Here is a 22,465-nt window from a genome sequence, read left to right on the forward strand (position 1 = left end):
TACCACATGACTCACTGAGAGATGCTACTAACCAGCCAATCAGTGGCATGCAGTCTGACAAGCTCACATTTTAATACCTGCTCGGATCGCTTTGAACCTCAGGCGAGCAGGTACTAAAAAAGTACCTGGTACCAGGTACTATGACCTAATGGAAAACCCTGAAAACCATGGTGAACCATGCTGAGTCAATAGAGTAGGTACTAATGGAAAAGGGGCTATCGTGTTTGCCAGCTGTTCCAGATGGGCATAGACAGAACTGAGCTGGTAGATGATAGCATCCTCAGCTCTGAGGCGAGGCTGGTATGAGAACTGAAAGGTATCCTGACGTGGCCTGACAATAAGTTGGGGATGGGAAAGGATGAGTCTTTCCATGGTCTTCATGACATGGAAGTTCAGTGCCACAGGCCTGTAATCCTGGGGGGCATTGGGACATGGTGTCTTTGGTACAGGAATGAGACATGACATCTTCCACACCACTGGGACCCTCCGAAGACTCAGATTCATCATGAACAGTTTATGAAAGACTCCACAAAGCTGGGGGCACAGGCCATGAGGACATAGGGCCACACCCTGTCTGGACCAGCAGAATTGCCTGAGTGGAGTCTTCTCATTTGACTCAAGACTCAAGAAGACTCAAGAGTTTGTCTCTGAACTCAGTCATGAGTGAAAGTGACAGGTGGGGGAGGGGTGTCAGGACTTTCACTTGAGTTTGGAGAGAGAGGGAGAGAGAGTGGCGTGACTGTGGATTGCAGGCTGACCACAGGTAAGTCACTAGGGGGGAGAGCATTCACTGCAGTGTCAAATCTGCTGAAAAACACATTCAACTCATTCGCTCTGTCCTCACTGCTCCCAGCTCCTCTGCTGTTGGATGGCCTGAATCCAGTGATTGTCTTCATGCCACTCCACACCTCTCTCATGCTGTTCTGCTGGAGTTTCCACTCCAGCTTTCTCCTGTAATTGTCCTTAGCCTCTCTGATCTTGCCCTTCAATAACACCTGAACCATTCTCAGAATGAGTCTCAGTCATGGTACAAAAGAAATGTATGTTCTTGGGTCATGACCATCAAGAATTTCAAAGATGAAAGACGACTATGAGTAAATAGGTCTTAGGAAACAAACTCCAATTTAGTTTTACTCTGCAAATAGAAATACAGAATTACTTGTTTACAAAGTGAAGTCAATACAATTCAGAAAGGTAGAAAAATAACCTTATATAATATTTTTTATACAAGGTTATTTTGTATAATAATACTGAAACAGTACAGAGGAGTATATATTTTTGAGTTATTTTATTTCATTATTTTAATCATTAGTTTAACTTATTATGAATTGTATTTTTATAAATATGTCATTTAGCTGAATGAACCTGCTTTTGCTTTTGTTATAATTTTTTAGAGTGGTCAAAATAATTGTTTTTAAATATTTTAAATGTGTCTATTAGTTCACCCATTCAATGCTTATCCTCATGTTTGAACAGATATTAAAATTAAGATGCTTAATTGCATTTATTTCACTTTATTTTTCTTCGTTATTTCTCACTAAATTACATTACATAGGTAAATATTTCCACTTTGAATCTTTCATTCATCAAGATCCAGTGTATCATTTAGCTGTTCCCTTAATTAAATGATGGAATGTAATTGATGAAATGCATCATGATGTTCTCCCAGGTGGTCAGATACTACATCTATGTTCAAATTTAAATGTGCATGGGAATGAACACATATATTAAACACAGCTGTTATGATATCTGCACGCTACTGCATAGATGCAGAAAAAAGAAAAGAAAGACAGGAGAAAAAAAACAAAGACTGTACTGAAGCTGGTTTGTTCTTTAATGTTTCCAGTAATTTTCGTAGATTACCTATAGGTGGCAGTATCCTCTGTCAAATACACCCAATACAGCTGCTCTTTAACCAATTATGGTTCAACACATTATTCACTAATAATCATAATATAAATCTCCAGGTTGTACTCGGATGTCAGTATTAACTTTGAGGTTAATATTCAAAATAAATATTCTGTACTCTGTGCAGATATTTTCAGTAAATTCCTCATATGGAGTAAGAAAAAACCCATACAAAAATACATTTTAAGGGAAATTATTTATTGTATGTATTCCTGTTATGGAATGTATTTTAATCAATCTAATCATCTAACTGCATTATATGGAATACAGCACATTAGTATACGGATAGAGAAAAACTGACTTCCATGGCCTGTCTGACTCATGCCAGAAGATTTTATTCTCATCTTTTTCCAATGATCATTTCTTAGACTATATGAGAAGGTATGTAGCAGTGACTCCTTTTCAGGGTGCAGTTTGAGATCCTTGAAGTACTGAATGGGATTGTCTGCAGAAGAGGCCACCATCTCTCCATCTCCTTCTCCCTCTCTGCACTGCTCTTTTCTCCTGTCCAGTTCTCACTATTCGTTCCTATCCCATCATCAGGCGCATCTGCTTCTTTTCTTCTTGTTGGAGAAATGAGGGTGGAAAAAGGTGTAGGGGGAGAATTTGGGAAAGGTGATGTCACAAGGTGTGAAGGATCAGAACAGTGGAAAAACTGAAGGGCCGGCGCAACAGTGTAGTACAGTAAGAGCAATGGATAGGTGGGGAGGGAGAAACAAAGAGAGAAAGGGGAAAATGGGAGGAGGGGAGGGTGAGAGGACAAGAGAGATGGTGTGTGGTTGCCAAGCAACAATTGATAACCAAATCCCCAAGCACCGTGCTTGTGCCGCCCTGCCCTCCCTCCAGGCTTGAATTACACACACACACACGCACATGCACAAACACACACATGCACAAGCACACACAGGCACTTTGATAGATTAGGTTTAATGGTTTTGCTTTAATTATTCAATTATTCACAGGGGTGATGATACTAATATCTTAAAATATCAACAAAAACATTACTGCAGTTGTGCAAGACTTTGAATTTATATTGCAACTTTTAAAATTCGAAGCGATGTGCAGCACATCTTTAGAAATTCAATTTTATAAAACGTGATGGATGATACTGAGATTTATTGGGCTCTAATACTGTACTTTGCTGGTAATTTCACTCGTGCACTATATGTGTGAAATCAATGCAGCTGCTAGCCGAGTATTCTCCTTCATTCTCATGTGGGACAGTTAGTCTGCTTGCTGTCTGGATAACTGGTAAAGACTGTGCAGTCAAAGGCAATAATTCTCCCCTACCTCCACATAAGATAAGATAAGATGGCCTTTATTAGTCCCACAGGTGGGAAATTTGTTTTGTTACAGCAAAAGTGCAAAGTTATGTAGCAGAAATTAGAAAACACTGGAATGCAATAAAATACAATAAAATAAAATAAAATACTATATACAATAGAATAAAATAGAATAGAATAATATATACAATAGAATAAAATAGAAATACAAATACTACATTGTAGGAAAGATGAGAGGTTTTGAGGTATTTTAAAGAGAAAACCCTGAACCTGTATATATTTGCCTGCATATGTTGTGTGGGTGGTATGCCAGTTAGTCCCTTCCATTGTTTTGTTTTGTTTTTCAAACTGATGTTATAAAAAGAACAAAAAAATGATATATTTGCTACTTAAGCTGCCCACCCGAGAGCAAGCACACACATGGTGCCTGTTTGAATAAAAAAAAGTTATCAAAATTTATTTCAAAAGACCAGAAAAGTTATTCATTTCATTTCAGTTCAATTCAATTCACTTTTATTTATATATCTATATAGTTCTTTATCGTGTAAGCCAGAGATCCTAATACAATAATACTGAAAAACAGTCAAACAACCCCATCTGAGCAAGCACTTGGCAACAGTGGTAAGGAAAAACTCCCTTTTAAGAGGAAGAAACCTGTTAAAGGGGAGAAAGAGAGACAAGACAAACACACACTGTGAAAGAGAGTCAGAGATTAACGATAACTAATGATTAAAAGCAGCAATTAAAGTTATGCTTTTTAGTTATCATTTGTGACACCATAATTATACCTTTTCTTTTTATTGCCTACAAAACTACTGTTTGTCGTAATTGCATCCGGTTAATTAAGGGGCAGTCGAAAAGAGCGGGAACAGCAAGAAAGAGAGAGAGAGAGTGAGTGAGTGAGTGAGAGAGAGAGAGGGAGAGAGAGAGAGAGAGAGAGAGATAGCGATAGAGAGAGAGTCTGGCATCGCATTCAGCTCCAGTACCTGTTAGAGCGCTGGATGGCCGAGTGATCAGATTAGAGGTGTCAGTGTTCGTTAATCTGTGAGGGAGCGACAGGCGGCTACACGCGCTGCTTTCGCACGTCGGTTCATTCAGCGGCGGTAGAGGGGAGTGGAGCAGATTGTATATTGACGTCCATCGGGGAATTTCCCCTCTTTTTTACAATGGATTCCTGCGGGGTACGAGCCTGGGTGTTTCTGTTCCTGCTGTGGCAGGACGGTTGTTGGGCATCGCAGTTTCCGACACAGCTCATGTAAGTAGGCTACAGCTCTTGTAATCCTGTTTCGATCAATTGATGTTCTGGTTTGCAGAGACCTTGTTTCAGGGAGCTTTTTTGCTTTCTCTTTTTTTATTCTCTCTCTCTCTCTCTCTCTCTCTCTCTCTCTAATGAAACACTCATGGGTGTATAGGCTTCATGGTGTGTGTGGGTGTGAGAGTAGGGTGGGCAGGTCATTCCATTCATGCGGTGGTCATTTTGATCAAGACAGCTTTTTTCAGACCTCTGCCTGCTCGCGTTGTTACGCTGATTAATGTTGGTTACCGTAATCAGCAGTTTGTCACCGGTGGCTTGGCGAGCCGTGACAGCTCTTCTATGAAGTTGTAGCCTAGAGGAGAGTGGCTTTGCTCGGTCCTGCTGCTTTAGCCAATAATAAATGATAAAAGTTGGCGTTTTTTCTGGGGCCCCTTATTGGCCAAGAACCAGGTTATTCTACCCTTTGAGGTTTGTCCCTCGCTATTGTAAACTGGAGTAAAACGCCCCTATTTTCTTTTCGAATATTTTTTGGATTACCAACATAATATGTACAAAAACTATGCTTAAGTATCATTTACAGGATATTTAAATTGTAATTGATAATTTATTATAAATTTAAGTAAAATCTTGTAAAAGGTGCTTCTTTTCTCACAAGAGGGGAAGGCCTCTGAGAGACATTCATTTTTCCTTGATATCTCAAAAATGTAATTTCACTTACTTCAAAAAATATTTTTGTTTGATGTTAAATTAGACAGCCCCCAGGCTAATCTATTACATCAACTCAAAACTATTTTTTTCTTTTCGTTTCGTTTTTTAAAAAAATATTTTTGTTATATATTTGTTTCGTTATATTAAATATATTTGCGCTATTCAAACATGACCAGGCCACCATCTTCTAAGGAAAGATGAAACGTGAATGAGTCAATATACTTGTCAGAAAGGAAATTTCCGGTGGTGGGGGGTGTAGAGAGGTGGTGGGGTGGTGGAGGGTATCTTACACCGGTTTACCCCAGTAATAAAATAGCCAAATATGGAGAAAAAAGTATATCTCAATAATTCCAAGTCTTTTTTCAAAAGCTGTTTAATTTCAGTATTGCATTGCTGCCAGAGCATATAATACTGAACTAATAATAATCATATGCTTATCTACAGAAAAGATGAAACTGTTGCTGAAATGCTCACTGGCCTAAACTGCTCTGGTCTGTTTAGATTTTTAGTAACGCTGCACTTTTTACCTTGGAAGAGTGATCAGTGCGCCCACAGCAAGTGCCCAGAAAATCCAGAAGTCATTTCATTTGAAACAGACTTACTGAAATGTGCTTCACTTTTTTTGTACAGTTTAAAAAAATAGTATTTTTTTCAAGATGCTTGATTTGCATTGTGGATAATCTCCTCGCTCTTATTTGTAAACTTCATTTACTGCTAACCCATACCCTTTCTGTCTTGTGTTCTTTAGACCTGCTGGCAAACTGGCCAGGTTTCAATTGTAGCGGTCCTCAGTGTCATTCAGCTTCTTCTCTAGAGACGAGCTTGTTCTTCATCTGCAGAGAAGAGCTCATCCTGTCTATAGAAAAGAGGATGAGACTCCAGCTCCACCTTCTTGAACAGCAGCAGTCCTCCTTTGGCTCAGATGCACTGAGAGGTAGAGGGCCACTCTAACCAGAATCAACAGCAGGTGAAGAACTGCTCTTGGAGATGGTGGAGCTGGAGACTGAGTGGAGATGGCATATGATTATATTGCTTAAGTTATTTATTTGTTTGTTTGTTTCTCTTCCTCCCCACCACAAATAAATTCTCCATCTATATTAAACACTGTATTAAATAATTCAGTTTCATCACCTTTGCATCTTATTGTCCCTTCCTCTTTTTTGTATACTTGCTTAAAGTGGAGGATGCTGTGGGGATTCATTTTTAAATGTCTTAGAGCACAAATTATCGACCAGATAGTCTTCATTCTTCATACTTCTTTCTTGCCAAATGAACTAGCAAACAGTAAGCATGAAAGTGATCAGTAAAAACATGACTGTCCTTGCATGCTTTTCTGCACGGCACATTACCATTGAAGATATTTGTGAGAAATAACTGATAAATGAAAATAGTTCCAGAAAGAAGGGAAACTAAAGAAGTTTCTTTTTTCCTTTTTTTTTAAATTTGAACTGTGCGAGCTAACGAGATATAATAGAATTATTGAACATAGGCATCATGAGCAAAAGAGATATTAAAATTAACTGTATTTTACACTCTGTTTTATTAAGTGCATCCTCCTGGATTACACTGATCAAATGGATGGAGAGAAAACATTTTCATTATGGATAAGCTGTTCTGGCAAAGTGTAAACACCTGCTCTTCTGTCTCTTGTCAATCCTAAATAGCTCTGTTGTTAAAGTAGCCACTCTGGAGACAAAACATTTTACATTACCTTAGTTCTCTTCAGCAACTATTTAAAGTGAACAGAAAATAAAACTGGGGCAAAAGCTTACTTTAAAGACATCGCATGGGAGTTTTTGAATCTATTACTGTGAACCCATGTCGGCTGTGGTAGGAATATTTCACAGTTCTACTGTTTGTCCCATGGTTGTAGAAAAAAACAACAACCAAAAAAAAAACCCCGATTAAGGGTCATGAGGTGGTCAAGTTATTTTGATGTTCAAACCCTTAACTTCACATTAAAGCAACGTTTATTATCTAGGTCATGTTGAACAGGAACTGAATTGGCCACCTGGGTGTCAGAGGCTTCAGAGTGAGAGCAGGCACTGCAGGTTGTTTTGGTGCAGCTGGTGTTTCCATGCCTCATTCTGCTTTTCTGTCTGGACTGGACCTGCTTCAGTCTTTGCCTCTATAATGATGTGTAATTAGACTGTGGTTTAATACAGCCGCCTACCGAGATACACATCATGGGCCAGCTCATTACTCTCTCTAGTTCCAAAGTGATTGTACCACAACATCTGTCTCTCTCTTTCCTGCCTTGTCTCTCTTCCTCTCTTTCTGTTTTTTGCTCTTCTTGTGTCTGTAAAACAATGTAGGGCAGTGCCTGACCCAGTTGCCATTGGTATATGCATTTGTGTCTGCGTATGTGTGTTTAATTATCCAGCATTGTACCACAGGCTGCAGTAATCAAAGCCCAGAAACCAGAGCAGAAAAATGTTGCTACCTCAGCTTAATAACATCGACTTTATTAATGTTTATTACAGGCATCTCTGGATCACTTTTTTGATTTAGCCATTGATAACAGCCCACCTTATGATGAGTGCTAGAGTGCTAGCGCTGTGAAAGATGATAAAATGACACAGATCAGTGTACTTTGCCTTTTTGATCTAGAAATAGAATAGATCAAATTAAAGAAGATGGATGATGAATATGAGAAAGCATATATATATATATATATATATATATATATATATATATATATTCATTAATAAGGTCCAACGACACCATGTTCAACCACTACAGCTTGACTGTGACTTTGCACTGATTCTACAAGTGTCTGAAAGTCTACTGGATAGATGCAACACCATTATTTCAAAAGACGTACCCTCATTTAATGATGGTGATGGAGAATGCTGTTGAAAACATCAATTCAGAACTTTCCATTTATGAGACTGGGTTGAAGCAGCAAAGGCAATAAAATATGATTTACACCAATTTCATAGCATTCAGTGACACCTTGTGCCCCAAGGCTGGGTGCATTGTCATCTAAGACAAGATTACTTCCATCAGGATAGATATACTTTTTCATAGGGAAAGGGTGATCAATCTGAACAACTTTGTATTGATTTGCAGTAAATCCTAATTAGAAAGAATATTTGATTTCAAATATGCATATAAACTGACAGATATGGCTTTGGGGTGTAGCATTGCTCTATACTATTTTCCTCTGTTGCATGAGTCTAGTGAGGTCTGTACTACTAAGACCAGTTCCCTTGCATGTTGCAGTGCTTGGTTTCTGTGTATACATAAAACAAATGAGCTTTTCATATAGATTTCCAAACAAAGTGAGTAACCAAAAATTTCCACTCACCCATATTGTACTTGAAGAACAGCACATGCACACATAGCCAACTATTACAACCAGAAATTTACACTGATAAGATTCCACAGAAGCTAAACTCAGGAAGTCAGGTGAAAGTGCCTCTGCCTTTCTGAATGCCAAATTCCTGGAAACACACATAAACTCTAAGTCACAGTTGACTTGTCTGTGCTTCAGGCTTCAAGAGCTAAGGTCCACATAAACACACACAGTGTGTAAACAGTACAGTTTTGTTATACCCAGTTAAAAATAGGATATTAAAAAGGGTCACAAAATACTTAAAGAAGTCACACAAACCCTGGCCCATACTGCTAAATTTACAAGGCAGAGAAAATTATTAATCTCTTGGTAAGGTTATCTAATTGACAATTATTATTATGAAAAAATTAACAACTTATGACAGCAATAGATCAACACAAAATATGGGTAACAGGCCCATCAGTATAACACTTAGAATCTGTATTAGCCAATAGGCCATAGGTTCAGTGGAAATAAGCAACCTACATGTGACAAGTAATAATATTTGCAGAGTTCAACTTTCCTCAAATCACTATGGAGTTTAAGAAGCTGTACTTTTTTCAAGTTGGAGATTGAGAAGCAAAGATTAAAATCTCCTGACTTACACTAGTAAAGCTTTCCCTAAACTACTGTATTTCACATTCACTATTCCCTGTGGTATTCCCTATCTTGCAAAGTGTCTCATCTTTCTCCACAAGTGTGCTTGCTTTGAATGTTCCTCATTCACTGTGGATTTTGTATCCCTGATGCATTTTTTTCCTTGCTTTTTGATCTTCTGAACCTTTCTGTCTTGCCAACCCCCTCAGCTGTACTAAATGTCACGGTCGATGTTTTTCACGTAGTAAATTGAATGACTTTCAACACACCGCTGCAATGACAGTTTTTGAAAGTATTTTCTGAGTATGAATATCTGATTTTCAATGTTTGTTCCAGTATGTGTGAGTGTGTGTGTGTGTGTGTGTGCGCGTGTGTGTGTGTGTGTGTGTGTGCATATTGCTTCAAGGCAGCCGAGTTGTGAAATGGATGTTAATGAGAACCTCTCTATGCTATATAAACTTGTCATCATTCTCATACAGTATACATGGTAAAAAAAGTTTCTACATCATTGATCTGCAGGGTCCACGACCCCTATGGGAAGTCTGTTTCAGCTCTCTGATTAAAAAGTCCAAATCTCTGATTCTATAAGTCTCTTACCCAGTAAGTAATGGAGAGTTCAGCTGGAGCCAATGTATGTGAGGGGACTCACCCCTCTGACTGCCTTGTAATCGTCCAAATGTCCTCCACTGTCGTCATCTGATAAGAAAAATGCCCGAGTAGCCTTGCAGGATCGGCTTTATCAGCCCCACTCATTACTAAACAGCAGCTCCCCTCTCAATTGGGCACTTGTTAATAACTGGGTTGATTTTAAAAGCCAGGACAATAGGCCCCAAGGGAGTGTTGCATTCAAATGACTAGAGTAACCTATAAGAGTTATTTGGACTAGTAAAGAACGATACTCAGATTTTTACTTTTACTGTTTCACAAAAGGTTAAAATGTGAATGTCTACAATTTAGAATAATTGCAGGAAATGTTATTAAAGCAATTTAGCAGGAGCAAAGCAAAATCAAATAGTAATAATCACAAAACAACAATCAAATCACCTGAACTATAATTATCTAATTAACTGACTCTGAGCTAAGCTAATGCTGATTTTGTTCTTATGTTCGGTGAGGAGAGGTTGGAGAAAGGGTGAGCACAACCAGGCCTAAAGATGCACTTATCCCCGTGTTCCGAGTTGATGATAATCACCCAACAGGAAATAAGTATCCCTTGGGAATTCAGTGGAAGTATGCTGTACACACACACACACACACACAAAATGAGCAGAGAGGAAAGCCAAAAATATACAACCAATTTGCAGGTCCACAGGTCGGGCTGGGTCAATCCCTCTAGCGTCTCTGCTGTAATTTTCAACTGTGAACATCTCAGATCCAATCTTCTGAGCTGCTCATCTCACATAAGACAAAGGGGAAAAACCCTGTATCTCTTCTTCACTTAACTTTTTACATTCACCCTTTCTCCCCTCTCTTACTGGATGTCACATCTTCTGAGATGACATCTAACCTCACCTCTGGGAACATCCAGTCACATTATTAACATCTAATCACCCGATTTCCACCCACACCTTATCTATCTCTGTCTATCTATCCGACTTACGTGATTTAACGCAAAGTTTAAAGTTTAAATTTTAAAATCACTTCATTAAATTTCCTTTGTTATTGTTAACACAGAAATCCCATCACATTTAAACATTCAGTCACATATGGATATAATTCACTTCATGTTTCATTCAGTTTATGTAATTCTGCCTCAGTTAGATTTGTCTTTAGCAGATTCTCAAATGAACATTCATTGTAACATAATCCCTTTTTAATTCAAATACAGAGGAATACTTTCTTTTACTTTTCTTTAAAAAACTGTGTTTGTCAATCATTTATTTGATACAACTTCTTTTTATTAAATCATACTTTTTATAAGTCAGATTATTCATAGACCGGTGGCTCCTGTGTGTCACTTTCACCTCTCTCTTACAACCTCACATCACCTGACAACATGTGTAGAGTGACAACATGTGATTATCCTAACAAGTCACTGTCTCACATCGTGCATAATGTCTTAGGTTCTCCTCTTCCCAATCATCATCATCCATGGCCACTTTGTTCAAGTGGTACATAGTGAGTAATGGAGGAGGATGAGACTAATGTATAAACCAGTGTGTGGCACTGATGTACCGTGACTACACAGAAAAAAAAATTAAATAAAAATAAAAGGCAAGCATCAGGTGAGCAATTTTCACTCAAGTGAATGGGTACCATCATTGAGTCTGTTGTTTGGTTGCTATTATTCGTACATCAATGGCACCAGCAGGCTGGAAATGATTAAAGCTCTTTGAGATATAGAAAAGCATGTTGGTCTTAGCTACCGCCCACCTCCTGCCTGTCCACTCACATCACTGTCACTAGTCACAACAATAGCTGGCACCTATCTGAATGGTTGACTTCATGTTTGAACTCTCTGAATGCAATTGTATTAGTTGACATGCAGTGACACAAGCTTTATTAGATGACATCGTGTTTGTTTCTGGTGATCTGGGTTTGATTGGTTGACATTTTGCCCGACCCACAAGAGTGATTCTCTTTGACCTTGTTTGTTTTTGCGTCATGTGACTTGGTTGGTCTTTTTAGATGATTGATATAAGACAGCTTGACAGACAGTTTAACTGAAATGTATGCAACGTCTCTTCTAAACTGGTTATATCTGAGCTACAGGATTGGTTGTGTGCATTTCTTTGTCCCATAGGATTAAAGAATGGGTTGATCAGATGCAGAAAGAGCTTGTTACCCTGGCAGACACAGCCGCAGCTGGGAAGAGCCTCACTCAGGTATAAACACCAGATATATACACACACATGCATAAAATCAGAGCATAATCCTATTCCTTTCTTAAAATTTAAGTCAACCCCTTGTATATTTCCCCCTAATGTTTTCACTCTTAATTTCCTGTGAAAATTATATTTAGTTTTAACAATAATTTAAACAAATGAATGTCTGAAAGTCTTTTTTGTATTAAAACGGCAATTACGTTTGTCTCTCTCCATGTAGATTTTTCTGAGAAACCAGCACCTCTACACTGTGGAGCAAAACGATGCAGAGGAGCTAGTGGCCAGAGCAGCCAGGAACATAGAGCAGCTGCTACGCAAGAGGTCTGCTGCCTTGGAGGTAAAATTCACTCCTCTCAAAGGAACCAACTGTCAGTTTGCAGTTTGTTTGTAGCTTTTGATGCTGCGCAGGACAAACTCTTCAAGTGCCATGACAGCGACCAGTTTTCCATCTGTTCTTCTTTTAGTCTTCACCAAGGATATTAAATAATCAGAATGTGATGATAAAAACCTAAAGATAAACTGGAGTGCATTAGGTTTTGGTGACACGGGAATGTTTGTGGTATTTAGTCATTGTAAAAGTAATACAAATAACAGCAGATGAACCGATTTCTCATTCAAGTCAAAATCGGAACAGGAATTCACTTTGGGTACATTTAATTCATTTCAGACCAGGGATGAAAACTGTCAACATGGATAAAAGCAATCTGAAAAAGATGATAAAAATTTCAGTTGCTTTTATGTTTGATTTGTCTTTAACAAACATGACACCCTGTGCTATGTGTAGATTTTGTGACAGTCACAAAACTAAAAGCAATTAGATACAAAAGCCTTTTGTTTTCTGAGCTGCATCTGTCACAAGATGTAAACTGACAAAATCTGACAAACTTGCAAAGTCATGATCATGTGTTATTAAAGGCAACAAAAAAAGTTAAAGCAAATTCAATCTCTACATAGCATGCAAATTTAATAAAGGTAGCTGAATTATGTGTAGCTGTAATGCATATACTGTATGCACCTGACTGGTGATTGAAATCTTCACATACACTGATCTATAATTCACATACAGTAAAATGAAGTTTAGTTGAATATCTAACAATCACACCTACCAGCACAGCAGTTTATGGGGAGAAACTATGTTTTTATGCCAAACTGAATGATTGCTTTTCCTTAAGTAGGACACAACATATAACTGTAACAGCATTATTGTGTAAAGCGTAAGTTGAGTAATTCACAAGTTATTGCCCAAAACGTAACACATAATTCTACATTAACACCATCTGCACATTATCTGTTTGTTTGCATATTTTTCTGGCCTAGTTTTCCAAATGTGGTTGCTTTTTTCTTTGGTTGTAGTCCAAAGCCTTTAAATAGAGTATCATTCAAAACATTTTAGAGTGGTCTAGTAATGGGATCTCCTAGTCCTTTTAAGGTACACAACTACCCAACAGTTGTTCAGAACAACCTTTTGGAGGTCTGTATGTTATCACAATCTAAACCCGAGGAGTGCGTATTACTTTTGATGGGCATTTTATTAGCCAACTAATGTTTCTATTATAAAGTTATGTGTGTATGACGATTTATAAATCTAATTTGGCTCCATAGTAGAGGATAGATGCTGTATGCTAAAGGAACAGTGGGTGAAGCATATACTTAAAAGAGCAGAAAGCAGGGACTGAGATCTTTCTTCTTTTGGACTGAATGTGATAATGAGAGCCTCGACCCTCGGGATGTTCTTCCCCCCAATTTCTGTCTTTCTTTTTTTAAAATATATTTTTAGGGCAGAGATTCTCATCTCCACTAGGAGTCTGAATAGCAAATTGCCTTACATTGCCTTTTTAAGGCCTTACCATTGTTGTCTAATTAGTAATGGAAAGGGAGTGTTTATGAATGTCCATAAACATGTGTCCTGCCAAGTGTCTGTCTTTTGTTTGTTAAGTAAAGACACTCATATTCTTATCAATTTTCCGAGTGCTGGTGCCACGAGATGCATCAGCAGCAAAGTGAGTATTGGCTCTACTGCATGGAAAAGCAATAGAAGAGAGAAATGGCTGTAATACTGGGCAATGTTACGGTGTATTTTCTATGTGAAAAGTTCATAAGGGTAGGTGGTGGGTGGGACATCAACTTTATGTTGACAGTTGATCCAACCTCCACACATCGATCACGTCTCACTCTTTATTATGCCTCATCTTCTTTTATGAGTAACCTCAAGGCACACTGATATTGGATTCTCTGTCATGAGATGTATAGATGAGAAGATAAATGATAAATGCATGCTGGGAAAGAGGGGCAGGTCAACATGAAAATAATGGCTATGTGGATTGATGGACAGATAGACAGTGAGCAAAGGATCATAGTGAGAGCAGCTGAGGAAATAAAGAAGGCTTTTAGCGAATAGTGTGACTGGTTTCCCTTTTGGGTATAGTCTTTCTAATACTTGCAGACCGCATACAGTAGGAGTGACAATAAACACCAGCAAAGTCAAACCAGAAGATGGTATACAGGAAGCAAACTGTCCCACTAGATTTCAGTTGTGCTTTGAGATTTTTGCTGACCAATCTTCTAAGTCAAAGGCGGGCTTTTTGCTCTAAACTTTATTAGGCAAAATGCAGGAAGCGAATCTTCATTGCAACTGGGACTTCCTTTTTTGCTCAGTGCCTTTGATATGAGGTTGGAAGTGACTCGCAATGTCAATATAATTGGAGATTGCCCAAGGCACTCAAGCCATTTTCACTTACTTGACAAGTGCTTTCAAACTTTCATCTTCCCGTTGGCTTTCGTCTTTCTCTTTCTTGTGTCTTATCTGTCTCTCTTTATCTGATATCTAACTCCACGTGATGGATGGCCTTCCAAAGGCCGCAGCTTACCTAGCCACAGGTGTGTGAAATAAGTGTCCGTTTATGTGTGCCTATTCATGCTTTCATAAATAAGTGTGAGGCAGAATGTAGCATGCATTATTAATATGTACTTGGCTGCACACTGCTAGGAGAGATCACTTTATCAAAGGTTTTACAATGGATACTGTGGCTCGAAGCCCAATGGGGAACACTCACACATTTACACGTGGAAACATTCACCGTTTGGACTGTCCACCTGCCCACTCACTGATCCACCCACTATACATCATTTGCTCCATAAAAAACTCAATAGGGGATATTGGCAGACAGTAGTTTGATAGAGCTTAGGCACTGAAATGTAGCCACCTACACAAGCATGAGCCAAAGGGCCAAAGTACCAAAAACTCCTCTATAAATTTATAATAAATGGTAATGAATGCATATTTGTATCTTTAAATTCAGACCACTTACTGTTGATTTCCAGAATCCTATCTTGTTCATCTTACTTTTATTCTTGTTACTTTTATTGTTATTATAATACAGAGAGCATAGTCCATATGCCTAAACAGATTTGCATTATAATGGGTTTATCTCAACCATCTTAAGGCCAAGAAAATTCTTGTCTCTTACACTGAATAAATGGCTATCACACCTTCACAAAAACAGTATGAAACTGTGAAAGGGTCATTAGAGTAAATAATTCTGCTTAGGGTGATATTATAATGAAAATCTTGATGTCAAATACGGTTGACCACTCGGCGAAACTGTGTGAGACTCTCTTGGCTTGATTCACTTACACATCACATCTCTCCCTCCTACATCTTCAGCTTGTTGTCTCTTTCCCTGAATGCCTAAGTACACTGTAATTAAAGGCTCAATTATTGATACAGCTAAACTTGTGCTACAAAAGATAAACTAAATAAACGCCGAAGAAAGACACTGATGCACTCTCACACATCAAACTCTCTCTTTAATATACCTACCATCCACACAAGTGCCTTGTGATTGTGTGGGGTCCCACAGTTTTTTTGGACGTCCATGTGAGGTTTGCTTCATTGATAACATCACTTGAACTGAATATAACATAAACCAGATGTTGAGTTTTGGTGTTGCAGGCTGAGTTATCACTCTAAATAATATACTGGCACATTTTTAGACACTTGCTCTTTGAATGGGTTGTTCCCTACATCCAGAAACCACATATCAGCCGCAGTTATTTGTTTTTACTTGAACAGTCTGCATGGGGTAAATGTGTGTGTCTACAGTACTGTATGTGTGTGTCTGCACAATTCCTCTTTTCTCCTGAGGTGAAGGGCTCTATCCAGTGACTAATGAGCCACTCCACAGCATTACTTAGAGTAATCCCTCAGCCTGCAGCACACAAAAAAGAAAAAAAAGTCTACAGGACACAGGTGGTGGTGGTGTGTGAGACTCTGCGCTGTAAAATGGGGTGTGTTGGTACATGGATTAACGTGTCTTTGCAAAATTATCTTAATTTTACAATGTTGGCAACGTGATCATGGAACTCCCTTACAAAATGGCATTTAGCAGTAAGTTGATAAAATACTTTACTTGCTTTTTTAAATATTGATTTTATTACTTCAATTTAATGCAGTCTACAAACGGATACAAGAAAATATAAAAGCCACAGTGTGTGGCACATACTCTACTTGCTGGCCTTTTATGGCTTGTTATGAAATAGAAATAACAAGAAGGAACAGAAGGAGCACTGTCAAGCCCTACAATGTGAGCTCTAGTAGGCTACTCCTGTGCATGTTTCTGACCAAACTGTCAAACTCAGACTCATTGAAGGTGGTATGAGGAGTCAGCATCCTTTAATGGGACCTGTGCTCACAGACCAGCATCATGCAGCTTGACTGGCATGCTAGAGAACATTAAAGCTTGCAGGTCCACCACTGGTCGCAGTTGCTTTTGCAGATGATGGTGCAGGCATTGTAATGTTTGCCACCGCTTCTCCAGACTCTTTCATGCCTGTGACATGTGCTCAGTGTGAACCTGCACTCATGAAGAGAAAGATAAGAAACAAACCAGAGGAAGAATCAGTCATGTCTGTGACCACCACCTGCAAAACCATTCCACTTTTGGGGCTGTATTGTTGTTGTCTTTGCAGTGCAACTGTTGTCACTGTGCATCAAATTAATTCACAATGGTTTATGCTTTCCAACTGGAAAGATTTTAGCTGAGTTTGTGTTACACTGAAATGATCAAGTGTTCACTTAATTTTTTAACAGTGTTAGCTAAATGCTAACCAGCAGCTTATGTGTAAAACTCATCTTAATACAAAGGAAAAACAAAATCCTGATTCTGATGCCAAGTTGATGTGATCTAATACATTGATTAAAACTTTGCTGTTAGAATTTCCTAACGCAATTAGCCCACTGTCTTTGATTATATACCTTGTTGGATATGCAAACTGGTTTTTGTCTTGGTTATTTGACTGTCAGACTGACCAAAATACAAGCAAATCAATGACTCATTGACTTCTTTGACATTCTGTAAGTTTATTTAAAGTAGACATAGAATAAACAGTAAAGTGGTGAAAATGTCATATTTTTCAAGTAGTCTCCACTACCAAAAACATGGTATTAGGTAAATCTGGATTGTGCAAGATCTTTCATTGATGACCTCACTTAAAAGAGGGGAACAAATGCATATTATGGTTCTAGACAAACAACACAATATCATAACATTGCAGTGCTATTTTTATATATTTTTACATATTTATATATTTTACGTATTAAGCATATTAAGAGAAAAGAAATGTCCTAGCTGTCTTTCAATTTCCCTATAATGTAAGCATGATATGGTAATAAAAACATTTAGATTACAATCACGTCAATAATGAAAAAAATCATAGTCATATCTATAAAAGTGTCAGTCTCAAGATTTCCAGGGTAATGCTGCAAAGTTCAATTATCCAGTTCCCTCTGTCTAGAGATGTGTGTTAAGTGTTTAATGTGGTATTTGTAGATCTCTTTAATGGAGTCTTTGTACCCCAGGTGTTGGACCATATTTTTATTAATCTGCTGCCTGCTGTCACAATGTTATAATAATGAGCAGAAGACGCATTTATGTGTGTGTGTGTGTGTGTGTGTGTGTGTGTCTGTGTACCAGTGTACAGCAATGAGTAGCAGCTATGACACGATCAGAGATATTCTAGTCTCCAGAACAGATGTTACTCTACATCCCATCACAATTGTGCGCTGATCATATTAAGCAGGTAAACGGTGTCTTTGTGTGTGTGTGTACGTGTGTGTCTTTTTCTGTGAGCATACATTTATATTTATTGTTTGTGTGATAACGAAAAGAGAAGGGGGGAAGCACTGCAAATAGGGAATTCTAACTAGACTTATAGTAGGCCAGGGACAATAGCCTAATACATTAATCAAGATGAAATCCAAACTGTGTTAGTGGATTGCAAAATGTATTACAGCCTTTTGTGGTCTAAAGATACTGTTCCTTCAAAATTAACACTGATCAATGCCAATTAAATATGGCATGTAGCATTTTTCAGAATCAGCATTTCCATACTTTGTAATTATTGCAATAATTGAGATGAAACAAGGTAATTAGGATCAGCTCTTACACTAGCATGAGTGTCTCTCTGCCGTTCTGCTCTCAGCTGCAATTACTACCAAACAGTATATCCATGCTTCCTTTGCACATGTTAATTCTTTTACAGATTGTTATATAATGTCTGTAATCTAATTGTAATTAACCAATAGAAACTGAAATAATAATATTTCATAATAATAAAATGAATCAGTCTAACCAGGGATAGTAAATCCTTAGCATAGTCTGAGTTTATATCCTTGGGAAACAACCAGAGTTGAACTGAGCAGTCAGAAAATTGCAAAGAGTAGAAAAAAAATGAAATAATTTTTTTTTTAATACTAAGATTTTTTTTTAATGTAGATTTGAAACATGAAAAAATTAAATACTGCAGTTGTCACCACATATGATAGTGGTGTATAAAGGACAATGATGTATATTTTCCTACATATCATGGTGTTCTGTATGCTTATGCCACAGTTTTGTACATAAAGTTTTCTCTGATTTGAATAGAAAACATCAAACACATCTTTAAAGCATTTAAGAAGATATAAAAGCTCAAGTGTTAATTAAATGAACATTAATAAAACTGGGATTTTTGGAACAGTATGGTAAGCATTGTACTCATGATTGACGAAATAGGTAAGTAAATAATAGGTATAAATATGTTGTAGATCCTAAATCTATGCACAAACAGTAAGCATATCTAATGCTACAGTTTCTCCATGTCAGAAGCTTTATATTATACGATAAAGCACATGCAATAACAATTAGACACCCCCTAGGAGTTTTTGATTGGTGACAGTGGGAAAGAAAAACTCCCTTTTAACAGGAAGAGACCTCTGGTAGAAGCCATCTGCCATGATTGGTTAAGGATGAGGGGAGGGAGACAGGACAAAGTAAACACTGTGGAAGAGAGCCATTATTGACTCCCATGTTGTGCAGTGGTAAGTATGCGGGGTTCTTTTAGATCAGAGTGTTTGTAAATCATAATAACAATTTGGGGTTGTACGAGAGGCTTTCAGGGGGACCCTCCAAACAGTTGTGACTGCATATCCTTGTCCCTACAAGGACATGGCATTCTCCAAGTGGACTGGAAAGAAGTATATTAATACCAATTATCCATCCATGGTGTCCATGTAGGGGATATAGTTACACTTAGTGATACATCTCTCAGATACATGCATGACAACAAAAATAGCCAGAATATTAAATGGAATGGGGAGCAGGTGTACATTTACTGTTCCTATCAGCAAGGCTCTCCCATGGGTTCTCGCAGCTGCAGATACCTCAGGTCTGTCTCTCTGTCTCATGCTTTCTTCCTCCTTTTACCTATCTCACCTTCTTCTCTGTGGTTACTTCCATCCCTCCCACCTTCTCTGTCAACTCTCTGTTCCAGTACACCCAGTGCTGTCTCCCCTTTGTTCAAATCCTGGCCTTTTGTCACGGTTCTCTGTCAAACTGATATTTAAAATCAACCTTTTGGCTATCTCCTCTGACATCTCTCACTGCTTTATCACTCACTCTATTCTTCTGCCATCTATCTCTTCTTTCTCCATGCAGCTTTCATTTTAAACTACTACTATCCCGTCTGTCTGTCCTTTGCCCTGCTTTCCATGTCTTGCTTTCCCATGATATGAGTCATTTCTTTTCTTACTCTTTTTGTGCTCCTTTATGTATATTCCTGCATATACGTAAAGTATTTATTTGACACGGATGAAGGTGTTTTTGTTTGTCCTTTTCCAAAGACGGAAACCAACCCGTTGCTCGGTAAATCATCCATAAGCCGCCCAGCTATATGTTTTCCTCATTCTAGTGTTCATTCTGATGAGCTTTGTTTTAATGAGTTTACTTTGAAGGCAGTGATCATGCTGAGTCAGAGTATTGTTTTTTTCCCTCTCTCTAGACTGTCCTTTGTGCTAATACATCTGCTCGTTAATTATGTCCTTCCCTCTTCCCTTTTCAGAGTCATCTCTTTCTTTTTTATTTCTTTTTTCACACCTCCCCCATTTTTACTTTCTTACCATCCATTTGAGACGGAGCTCATTATGGCAAGTAAAAAACACGATGTGTGGACACATCAGAACTGAGAAAGAGTAAGATAAGAGCGAATGTGGGTGTTAATGATCATTTAGACTGTTACTACTCTTGTAAGTATTGCTTTGTTGTCTGTGGGAGTGGGGCAGTGTGCACTGAACAGCCTATTGATTTCAGTGTCTGGAGCCTTTAGACACACATGCAAACACACACACATATACACAGGGTGTCTGGGATGCTCTGTGAGGTTTAGCAGAGCCTGTCTCATCTTCTCTGTCTATCCTTTAAGCTGTGCTCTGCTTTCTCACTAAATGCATGGTGGGCTGCTGGGCGGCCCTGGCAGAATGACAACTAAGAGTGGTGAGAGCAGGGCAGAAATATCACTCTGTGGGACTAGCAGGACTACCCAGCACTCAGGTCAGCTCTCAATGGCAGTAGAACAATGATCCTATACATCAGTGAGTATAAGTAGTTAAAAGCTGTATCTGCCCTATTGGGCTCTTAGAATATTAATATGCACAGCAGTTGTTGCAGTCATCATGAGGTCATTTTTATGTTCATCTGGGAAAAAAGATAGAGCTCACTACTAACTAGCTTCAGTTGCGCTGCCTGTAGATTTTATTGAAGATTTTTGTCATAGACTGCATTTTTCTTGTGAACTCTCTCATTCCCCCTGTTCTCCCTGAAATCTCTGAACTGCCTCGTCCCCCGGAGAACACGACCCAATTTCAATGCCACGATGAATGAAATGTAACTCGGTTTTTAGGTATATTTAGATGTCTTTTAAACTTTTAACCAGTTAAAATTTTTATCAGTAGGAGTCTGAAAACAACTTCTCTTCCCAAGAATCATATACCCAATTCTCACTCTCCTGGTACCCCTGCAACCCTCTGCTGCCAATTGCAGAGGAGTGATAGCTCTTCTCAGGTCTCCAGTGGTCATGAACTGAAAGAGTGAGCTCATTATGGTGTCCAACTTTCACAATTAGTGAAAGTGAGACTAAAAAACCATTAGGTCGGGCGTTTTGCAGAGAGTAATCCATTATAGTGCAAATTTGTGCATTTTAGCGGAGTAACAGTGGCTTCTGATCAATTGGCAGAGACAGCAGTTTTCAGCAGCTCTAATGAACTGTTGTGCTCATTCAGAGAGTTTAGCTGTCACTCACTGAGTAGCCTCTTCAAATCTAGATCCCTCAGTGCAAAGCACATTTGATTGTGTTGTTGCTTTCTTTGGCTAGACTGATAACCTTTGTATGTGTTTGACATAAAAAAAAGAGAGAAAGAGAGAGAGGGATGCAAGCAAAATAGAAGGGTAATTAGGTATCTTTCCTCGCACTCTCATTCTCACCCTCCCCCATATCTCCCAGGGGGGAGTGGAGACTCGTCAAAGCCCTGTCATGAATTTTTAACATGCCTGTTGGTCTCTTAGGAAGCGTGTGTAGATGTGTGGTTTCTGCATGTGCATGTTCATATACAGTCAGGCAAAAAAAGGGATTTTCGCACAAACCATTTAAGTCTTATATAATCCATGAATGTCACACTAATGGCTTAAGTATGATGTACGATGTATCAGGAGTTGAACAGCTGTTGGTTATACGCAAGTATCATATCTGATACAATGTTTTGCTGAAGGAGAAACCCAAAGGAGAGTTGTGTAATGCCTATCCGTATGTTTTTAGACTACCTTAAATATGTGTTTCTGTATCTTTTTGCACTGACATTATGCAAGCTTATCATTTTATGAGCAATGGCCTGGTTTTCTGTTTATCTGATATAGCTCAGTTAGTGTACTTGGGTTGATGTGATGCTACACTGTTGACATTTGACACCTCACAAATCTCGCCAGTAGATCAAAAATGCTCTATTTTTTGCATAGCGTATCTGCTGAAGGCATTTATGTCAAACTTAGCCGAGTCAAGTTTCTCTGATAAGTGATGGTCTCATTTTGGGATCTCCCTGTTGCTAAGCAACATTATCAGGGGCACTAATGTCACACTTATCTATGACCTCAAGATGATTTTACAAGTGCATCGGCGCAGTTTAGAATCAACTTCCACTGACTGACACATACAGTGGTGTGAAAAAGTGTTTGACCCCTTCCTGTTT

At 38.5% G+C, this 22,465-nt stretch overlaps 1 protein-coding gene across 6 annotated transcripts in view; it reads left to right on the forward strand.

Annotated features, from left to right (window-relative positions):
- Positions 1-4,135: 4,135 nt before the first annotated feature.
- Positions 4,136-22,465, forward strand: part of LOC100705035 (voltage-dependent calcium channel subunit alpha-2/delta-1) — a 66,396-nt gene continuing 48,066 nt past the window's right edge. For 3 of the 6 annotated variants that reach the window (XM_025909227.1, XM_025909225.1, XM_025909229.1), the window contains exons 1-3: positions 4,136-4,446; positions 11,832-11,913; positions 12,134-12,250. In XM_025909227.1, the coding sequence (XP_025765012.1) occupies positions 4,358-4,446; positions 11,832-11,913; positions 12,134-12,250 (288 nt within the window). In that variant the 5' untranslated portion in view covers positions 4,136-4,357. The remainder of the gene's footprint in view (positions 4,447-11,831; positions 11,914-12,133; positions 12,251-22,465) is intronic. The other 3 variants (XM_025909230.1, XM_025909226.1, XM_025909228.1) reach the window with 2 other exon arrangements.

Source organism: Oreochromis niloticus, linkage group LG7 (assembly GCF_001858045.2).
Source record: "Oreochromis niloticus isolate F11D_XX linkage group LG7, O_niloticus_UMD_NMBU, whole genome shotgun sequence".
Classification (NCBI taxonomy): Eukaryota; Metazoa; Chordata; class Actinopteri; order Cichliformes; family Cichlidae; genus Oreochromis; species Oreochromis niloticus.